This window comes from Colias philodice, chromosome 11 (assembly GCF_061535455.1).
Source record: "Colias philodice isolate Cphi_HAF_F1 chromosome 11, ilColPhil1 Martin Lab GWU primary, whole genome shotgun sequence".
Classification (NCBI taxonomy): Eukaryota; Metazoa; Arthropoda; class Insecta; order Lepidoptera; family Pieridae; genus Colias; species Colias philodice.
Window position 1 is genome coordinate 6747270 of NC_143096.1, and position 10180 is coordinate 6757449.

Consider the following 10180-nt stretch of genomic DNA (forward strand, 5'->3'; position numbering starts at 1 on the left):
CTCGAGGAACCGCCCACTTTAGGCGGCGAATTGCAATAATATTTAAATATTTGGTTGATAATGTGAGGATGTTTTTTTATTATTAAATAACACTTGGTCTATCCGCTTTAGTCATTGAATCTCGTAAGGTCACTTTATGGGGTTAGTTGATCTAATTTACAAAATAATTGTTCCTGTTTAAAAAAAATACATTACAATTATTTATTGTAATGTATTTTTTTTATATTTAATCTAAAAAACTCTAAGAAATTTGGTAATTTAGTAAAATAAATATAAACTTAGTACTTACTTTTAATTAACATTAAAATTTTAATTGTCTATGGTGCATCAGATTTATAGAACAACTAGCTTTCCGCCCGCGGCTTCGCCCGCGTTTTCAAAGAAAAACCCGTTCCCGTGGGATTTCCGGGATAAAACCTATCCTATGTCCTTTCTCGGGTAACAAAATATCTCTATACCAAATTTCATGCAAATTGGTTCAGTAGTTAAGGCGTGATTGAGTAACAGACAGACAGACAGAGTTACTTTCGCATTTATAATATTAGTATGGATTGCATCTTGCAAATCATGCCATTTTACGACTGTCATTAAAATAATCGAATTCAAAATTATTAAATATTTATCGTTTAAACGGAAAAAGAAAGTACGTTCCTATTTGGTTTATTCATTTATATTTTATTTTCTTTTCATAAATCAAAATAATAATACATAAATTATAGACCCATACTTCATATATTTAGGCCAGAAGGGAATAATTCCTCCTTGAAAAACTTTGAAAAACTTTTTGAAAATGTGACCAGGCAGCACATTTTATAAAAGTAATATTATGTTAAGTAAATTGTTCATTTGAACCTAATACAAAAAATATAAGAGCTTTCAAAGCTTAAATAAAATGTAAGAGATGAAGCTAAATACTAACAACATAATAACGACTAGAAGTATCGTATGTCTCATATATGACTCTTTTATTCAAAATTTCGCAAACCTATTTCTGAATATACTCTTTATTTATTTTATCTGATTTTAAAATTCTTTGCTTATTTTAATTCACATAGATGCACAATATTAATGTGCTCAATCCTCTCTATCTCTAATCTTATTAAAACTTAAAACTAACGTGGATAGGTTGTTTCCAAATTGTATGTGAACAAATAATAATTTAGACGACCCAAATCTTCACACAAAATATAATATTAAAAACTCAAATAGCAATACAAAGCAAATAAAAGTCAGTTTTACAAATATTGAACGAAGCATACAAATATCTTTAGAATCTATTCATTGGTCCTTAAAATAAATATAAAATAGGTACAAAAGTTAATTTTAAGTAAATATAATAATATATCTTATATATAAAATTCTCGTGTCACAATGTTAGTCTGCATACTCCTCCGAAACGGGTGGACCGATTCTCATGAAATTTTCTGTGCATATCGGGTAAGTCTGAGAATCGGCCAACATCTATTTTTCATATGTACCACGGGCGAAGCCGGGGCGGATCGCTAGTATGTATATAAGAAACTTTTTTGTTGTTGTTAAATAATTTAATTATTGAAATCAACGAATAAACTTATTCTTGGTTCTATTCTCATAAAACTATAAAATACTAGCGATCCGCCCCGGCTTCGCTCGTGATAGTAACATACTGTTTAAACTGACAATAAGAACCATACTCGTACTTCAAGGAATATTATAAAAAATAATTAAGGAAATCGCTTCAGCCGTTCTCGAGTTATGCGCTTACCAAAACATTTTGCAATTCATTTTTGTATAGAACATTTGATTAATTGCGAGCTTGAAGAATTAATTATTATTTAAGTAAATTTTACATAAATATATGCATTGTGCATTGTTTTCATATACTACCTATGTTATTGCCTACATGTACATAGAGTTACATCGCAGGGATTATAATTGTATAGGTCATAGTCAGGTATGTATCATGTAAACGTTTTTGTTAAGGATAATAAAACACTAAAACCATGCTTTAGAAGCCTAGGGCTACTCAATACGACTTGATATCTGACATGAACATTATCAATCATTATTTATTATAGCGTTTTAAATAAAGCAGTTTTTATTGATCTTTCTATACAATTTGAGACTATGGTACATACTTCAATGAACTTATCTTGATATAATATACAGATGTTGGAATATGGGTAGGAGAAATCATGAGATTGTACAGAATTTACAACCAAAAAAAGATACATATCTATTGGAGATTTTTTTATAAGGATATCTATTTTTTTAAAGTAAATAACATTTATATAATTATAATAAGCTTTATTAGGCGGGTCCACTTCCACACAGGGTGAGTAACCTTATCAAGCAATTAAAGCGCGCGGCTGCTCGATCTTTGTGCTCCTATCGAAACCAATTGAAAGAACTTGACTATTTTCATCTTCTATATTTTCAGCAAATACAAGAATTTGTATTGCTCTTTTTTGTACTTGCGATCGGTCCAATTTTTTATCAAAATCTCATCTGACAATGTTCTTCATGTAACACGTGTACCTAACTATATCCTTTTATTTTTTAGAGAAAAGTCAAATGAAAAGGTGCTTAATTAATTATAAGGTTAGTTGATATAAAATTACAATTTAGAATATACATATTTATCCGAATATCAATGCCAACGCCATATAATAGATTTATTTTAACATCAAAAACTCGATTTCTTAACTGAAGGTTATTTGTTCATGCTCTAATTTTTAGTGGATCCTCTGATATATAACTTGAAGTCTACCATTAAAACATAAGTTAGCGAATCCGAGGTATAAATTATGATTCTTGTTTTTGAGGACACGGAACCAATTTAAATTGACGTTATAAAACGCTTCATTTGTAAATTTTTAAGATAGGGTTTATAATATATAAGGCATAAGTTTATTATAATGATTACATATTTTAAAAGCGTTTATTATTTGCTTTCCATAAGGGGATAATAAAAATCCGAAGATAGGTTTAGAGACGAGACTTAAAACCAGGGTCCGTTTAACATATTAGAATAAGAACGTCACCCCGTAAGGTTGTCGTTGTCCAATATTTTATACTTATTAGGGTGGAAATTGTCTATGGGTCCTGGAGGAAAAGTATTATAAATGATGTAGATAGAAAATTTTGTTAAAAGGAAACATTCCTTTGTTTTCAAAAGAAATAGAACTTCATTGAAATATTTTCGAAAATTCACTTGGGGATCGAACTAGATAAACAAGAAAATCAAATCGATACAAATAATGTCGATACAAATCGATATAATAATTAATGGTTAATTTCTCTTAAAAAATATTGAAGAGAGGAAACTTCATGGAATTGAACGTTTTTATTGTATCATCAACGACATGTTAACATGAAGAAAGTTACTTATTTAACATTGATTAACTAATAAAATTTTATATGGAGACCCCTCAGTCCGGGAACATTAATTAATTTATTTCAGAAATTACGTATCTTCTTAGATGTTTAAAACGCTCTACTTCCAAAGAACACAGCCCTTATAACGCAATAAGACATTTGTATTCAATTAATGGCTAATGTAAATAACTGACACTGATTATTTAAAATTAGTTTTTGGAACTAATTTTAAATAATCAGTGTCAAAAAATATCAAATATCACAAAATTTTTAGATTTTAAAATATTTGATGCAATACAAAATATCCAAGAATCGAGCCGTAAAATTAATTTAATTTTATATTTATTTATTGTACTTGAAACAATTGGATAAAATTAATGGGTCTATGTACCCATTAATTTTAGTAAATTACTTGTAAATTGATGTACTTTTCAGTGATAAAAAATAGAGACAAAGAAAAAAAATAGGTATGCTTTTGGTTGTTTTTATTTTTTACATTACAGAATTTTCACTATTTCAATTTTATAATATTATGTTTATTTGGATATACATATTATTATATTGCTCATTTTATAGGAATAGAACGTGTTATTACGGTTTGAGCACGACAGGACGAAACATAAATTATCAAGAATTAATTAAATATCTTTGTACATTTAAGGCTGTTGCCTGTTTTCATTTTCAGGTTTTTAAAATGCATTGTAACTTAAATATTTTTTCATGTAAATCTATACCATAAATATGACTATAAATATAAGTATTTCTTTCGTTTAAGAAAATCAAATCTTATTTTAATATACGATTCATCAAATATTATAATTAGCTATCATTATTCTCCATCCGTTTCGGTTCGTGATTTCATGTGATAATTTAAACGTTTTAATATACGGAGTATGTTCGATTAAAAAATAAACACATGACTGAATTTAATCTGTAACATATTATTATTATTAACACTGACTCGTTTGTTTGAAAAAATGATAATTTCTTATGTATAATTAGATAAATTTTATGAGATTAAAGTATTGTCAGTCGGTCATGAACTGCTAGACCGGGAGATACTGACACAAAATTTCGAGTCATTTGTAACAGGATGGCGGTTCTACAGGGTTCTTAGTACGCAATGACAAAAAGAAAAATGATGGTGTGAACGCTGGTACCGGCGGCTTAGTCGCGTGGGCGTTAGTCGAACTCGTCGGAAAATAGCGAAAGTCAAACGATTTGTAACAGTATGGCACTTATTTTTCCTGTAAGTTTGAGGATCAACGAATATAAATACAAAATTTCAAAGATCTAGGTGTTGGAAATCTTCACTTATATAAATTAATAATAAATTTATTTTTCAAGTATGACAGCACTTTTTCCCCCTACTAGAAGTATGGCAAATATAATAATGGTCACATTTTATCAAATACTCTCCAAAAAGCCAAATGCAATACTGGTACAAAAAGATAGGCGAAATAAAAAATTTTTGCAGATTTTCGGCGGTATGGCGACCATTTGGAATCGTCCGAAAAGTATGGCATGGCGATTTTCGTAAATGGCTGCACGACGATGGTTACCTGTGCAAAAGTTAGCTTGGTACAAATGGTTGAATAATTGTTTTTTTTAAATCAACACATTCGCGTCGGTATGGCGGGCTGTAAGTCATACCGGAAAAGTATGGCATGACACTACCGCCTACTTCTTTTTTATGGGCTATCGGTAAATTCTAAAATTTTTGTGTTACAAATCGTTTGACTTTCGCTATTTTTCCGACGAGTTCGACTAACGCCCACGCGACTAACCCACCGGTACCAGCGTTCACACCATCATTTTTCTTTTTGTCATTGCGTACTAAGACCCCTGTAGAACCGCCATCCTGTTACAAATGACTCGAAATTTTGTGTCAGTATCTCCCGGTCTATGCCGCTGTACATAAATTAAAAATAGGTGAGCCAGCATCTTTATTATGCATAATAATATTATAATTTGATTTATGCACTTTTGTCACGCAATGAATAAAACTTTTCGCACAGGCAATATCGTAACCCAGGTAAATCCCAGGTTCGATTATTGCTAGTTGAAAATTTAAGCAATAATTACATGTCTTTATTACCATCAATACATAAAGAGAAAAAACACATACAACACTAAACTAAATATGTACTGGAACAGATTGGCACAAGTTCTTCGCTCGTCAATAAGTGGTGTTTTAGTGCGTCTCACGGTTGCAGGAAGAAAATTCCATAGTTACATGGTTTGAGTGAAATTGTGAGGGTGAAAAGAGGTGCATAGGAGAAGGAGGGCCGAGGGACGAAGGGAAATGGAACTATGAGAGTTTAAATAATTATTGAACTCCTCTTTAAGCCATCTTAATCTTTAGGGTTTAAGAGCAAATAAACAACAAGAGTTGAAAATAGGGATCCTCCTTTAACCATTAGCCAGTATCTTTAAAAAAGGTCAATAACCAAAAGAGCATTAGACTTTCTTGTTTATATTAATTTAAACATTCATAATGTTTTTTGTTCTTTCTCTGTAGCGTTAACTGATTAATGGATTCGTGAATATTTGTTTATTGTAAGTAATCATAGCATAGGATTGACTTTTCATTTAAAAAATATGGCGCATATTTAAATGATTTAAATTAAGTCTATACTTTACCTATGTAAAGCAATACTTTGTTCGTCGATATTACAGGGAAGCTATATGATTCAGGAATTCTGGTTTTTAATTAGGTTAGCTTTATTATATAATGACATTCGCATATATAATATGGCGAAAGAATAAACCAGGTCTACACGAAGGTAACGATTGATTTATTAAATACCTGAGTTAGCGCAACTCATACATAATATTATGTAAATAAAAAAAAATAAGCTTACTATACTTTAGATTTCAAAATAGTACGTTAAAGTTTATTTCTACATTTTTCTTCAGTTTTCTACAGTACATTCAAAACACGTTTTTCTATACAGCGCGTTGTCTCAAGTTACTTATCTAGTAAAACGCCTTGACTAGAGAAACTAGAACATACTATATTTTCAGAACAAAATTGTCTTTTATACTTTTATATACTGTCTGCATGAATGTACATAGCTTTTAAGTTGAGAATATGTAATTAAATGAAATATTATTGGATTATTGTAAATTGGATTGGTCTTTAATTTTCTAGCATTTCAGAGTCAAATTTTAAAGTCGACCCAAGTGAATCTACGGGTCGAAATACGAGATAAGTAACAATCAACAATAATATGCTAACAAAAGTTTCATACATTCAATTTACATGCAAATTTGATGACAAAAGTTTTACAAAAAAATTATATGATGATCTACCTGATGGAGACCGATATATGTATGTTTATAACATATTCAAAAAAACAAGAAGTGATATAATATGAATTTTTCCTCATAGTTTTATCGCTCGTAAATGCCACCTTAAACTATGAAAGCAAGGTATTTATAAACAAATAGACAAATACACATATTATTTTATGTAGTATCGTCCAATTAATTCACACCTTATATTCACGTTATTCACAATTATTATAAATTTGCCATTTGAATGCTAATTCTTTCATTTTACTTATATGTAAATACTATTGTACGAGGTGCATAAATTTAAAAGGTGTGAGTGTAAAACTCAGCGTGACTGAAGTAAATTGAGAAATATAGTTTTTATAACTATTATAAAACATTAATAATGTTGTTATAATCGTTATTTTAATTGGCTGTTAAATGATGGAAAATTGAAATAAAACTAGATAAGTAACAATTTATATTTTATTAAATACATTGTGATATATTAATACTCTTTTCAAAGGTACATATAGCATTTTCGTTTTGTTTTTATTTAAAATATACACATAAATAATTATTCCTAAGGCAAATGTCTGCCTGAGGGGTGGAATCCGTTTTCGTCAGCGGTATAATCTACTCGGTATGTTAGTCCATTGTCGCCTACATATTCATAGAAGCCATTTACTTTGGCTACTCCATTTGAATCGAATCTACCGATCTGTTCGACAGATATACCATTCTCTGTTAGGTAATTGTAACGATATCCATTTTCGTAATCATCTCTCTGCTGGTCAATGATCCTGGTATTTACTGCACCGAGGTATTTACCGTTAGCATAAGAAGGTGCATATTTGACGTAAGGTTCGAAAGGCACAACGAAGCGTGTTACGGGTGCCTGAGTAGTGGCATAAACTGGAGTTGGGGAGGTTCTAGAAGGAAAAAGAACTTCATCTGATTATGCATACTCATATTGCTTTCAAATGATACGCCTTATGGAAAATATAAATAAATATTTACGTCTATTTATTTGCTAGTTCTCCATTAAAGGCGACACATAATAATTATTACATAATATGTAGCATAGTATAATAGCGTGAATATAAATGAAATAAATAAGCGTAAATATAAATATGTGAGTGTTATTGCTCACCTATAAGCAAAAGGCGCCACCAATTCCTGGTTCAGCCTTATAAAATTGTTATAAAGCTGGTTGGTTGGTTTCTGGTTGGCTCGGTTTTGAATATTGATCCCCTTCAAGTTATTATTATATTTTCCGTGGTACTGGCCATCATCCGTATGTACATATTTGTTCCCTTTCTGGTGGTATTCTGGATGGTATTTACCGTCGTCATAGTTGACCGCGAATGTGCTGCTTAGAACAGCTGTAAAAATAATTGCCTGCAAACATCCAAATATTATTATTTGACTGACCGGTTGGCTTGATTGGTAGTGGCCCTGCCTTCCAATCCAGAGGTCGTGGGTTTAATTCCCACCTGGGGCAAATATTCGTGTGATAAACATAGATGTTTGCTCTGTATCTATATAAGGATTTATTTGAAATTATATATGTATGTTTATCAGCCATCTGGTTTCCATAGCACAAGCGAAAACTTAGTATGAGATCAGATCGTGTCGTGTGTGAAAATTGTCCTGAAATATTTATTTATTATGGTTACTTTCATATTTTTCTCACTTAATAGTTAACTCAACTTATAGAGTGATAGAGTTCTATGAAAAAAATCTGTCATAACTTTAAGTATCAAACAAAAATGTGTTATATTGCAATAATGTTAATTTTGCGATAAACTAGTAACAATAATAGACTGATACTGACGTTAACTGCAAATCATATTTCGTTTGCTGCTCCAAATAAAGAAATTAAAAAGTGTTTTCTTTTTATTTATGGGATTTATTGAGGTATTAATACGGGGTTTATGAGGATTTAAAAAAATCTGAAACAATTTTATATTTTTCCTTATCTATCTTCTTCTAGTTCTCAATTAATCTTATTATCTTTAAGACCTTTATCCCTAAACTTAGCAAGAAGGAACCTTTGTAATGTAAAGTTCAAATTAAATTGGTTATTACCTACTAATTTATAAGTAAAGAAAATGAAAAAATCAGTTCAGTGCGAGTCAGCCTTGCGATTCTGAGGGTTCCAATTTATTTATTTCTCTAAACGATCCCCTTTAATAGCAATATTATGGTTTTCATAATATTTTAGAATATATCATGTTTTATTATTGTGATATCTACCCTCTATGTATTTTTATATAAACTAGAAAACAAATTTGCCATAATTTTAAAATAGATGTCGCTTATCAATAATGAGAAAAGTTAGAATAAAATCAAACTTTTTTGTATATTTTGTTGTTATAAGCTTAGCTTAGTACGAATAAAAATACGATTAAATTAAATTTTACCAATAAAAATTTAAACAATATGAATTTAGTTTGAAAGTTTAGCAACAAATGCTTTATATATTATATGAGGAATTTTTAAAGTATAGATAAAATTGGGAGGCAGGATTCGAACCCGCGTCTTGAACCATAATCTGTGGGGGTAACTATACAATGTACAAGTTAGCTTGATCTATTTGGCAGAATTTCTTATCTACATAACATTGAAATCACAAACATATACTTTTCTTAATTTAATGATTTTAATACTTAGTTGTAAAAACATAAAAAAAACACATATAACACAAAAATCCCTAAAGATTCAATCAAGCGTGTTCCGAAAAATTTAAAATTTTTATTGCTTCCAATTAAAATTTAAATAGGAACACGGAACATAGTAGTACAGTACAGTAGACACTGTACTGTACTATTATACAAGTATTGTTATTTACATCGGTCGGGTAGGTGGATCAGGAATAACAGGCAGTAACTGTTACAAATATCGAAAACAAAAAATCATTATTAACTTCAGATTTTTTTTCACTTCGACCTGTGTTTCTTTGGGGAAAATTGTTTTCTTCCACGGTCTGACACTGCTATTTAAATTTGGAGGGAGATCTAAAAATAACCCTCTAATATATTCCCACACCATCTCGTCACAGTTACAAGTATTTTAAAATGTTCTTTTTTTACTACTCTACTGCGTATTTTCTGTTTCCCATCACTAGACCTTTACTTAAAAAGATCAATCTAACTTACAATCTAGTGACCGATTATTTTCTGTTATTTAAGAATTTCTCAATAATTTATGTTCTTTCAGCTTACTTACCACAAAAGACTTCATGATGCTGGAAACTTGCGACCAGGATCAAAAGAACAATGGTAGCAAATAGAACGATCGTTTCGGTTTTATACAATCGTAGGAGTCAAAATGGAGTATTTATTAGAAGATCAAATGTTCCATATATGTAGAAAAAGTAATTTACATCTTCTTTTAAGTAAAGTTGACATTGGATGAGTCGTACCTATTTAGATCGATGTTTTGTTGCATAATCAAATGTCGATCAATGGGCAAAAAAATAATATTTAATATATTATTTAGTTTCCTTTTATTATACATGACATTTCTGTTTCCTAACCTATTA

At 30.0% G+C, this 10180-nt stretch overlaps 1 protein-coding gene across 1 annotated transcript; it reads right to left on the reverse strand.

Moving 5' to 3' along the window:
* Positions 1-7105: 7105 nt before the first annotated feature.
* Positions 7106-9958, reverse strand: LOC149484689 (uncharacterized). The gene is made up of 3 exons (XM_089700880.1): positions 9865-9958; positions 7787-8034; positions 7106-7565 (listed from the first exon to the last, which is right to left on the reverse strand). Exons 1-3 carry the CDS (start codon positions 9877-9879, stop codon positions 7217-7219), a joined length of 612 nt encoding a protein of 203 aa, XP_089557006.1. The 5' UTR covers positions 9880-9958; the 3' UTR covers positions 7106-7216.
* Positions 9959-10180: the final 222 nt, after the last annotated feature.

Coding starts and splice junctions, on each gene's coding strand:
- LOC149484689 (XM_089700880.1), bottom strand. Junction 7,566..7,786: donor GTGGCGCCTTTTGCTTATAG/GTGAGCAATAAC, acceptor TTTTCCTTCTAG/AACCTCCCCAACTCCAGTTT.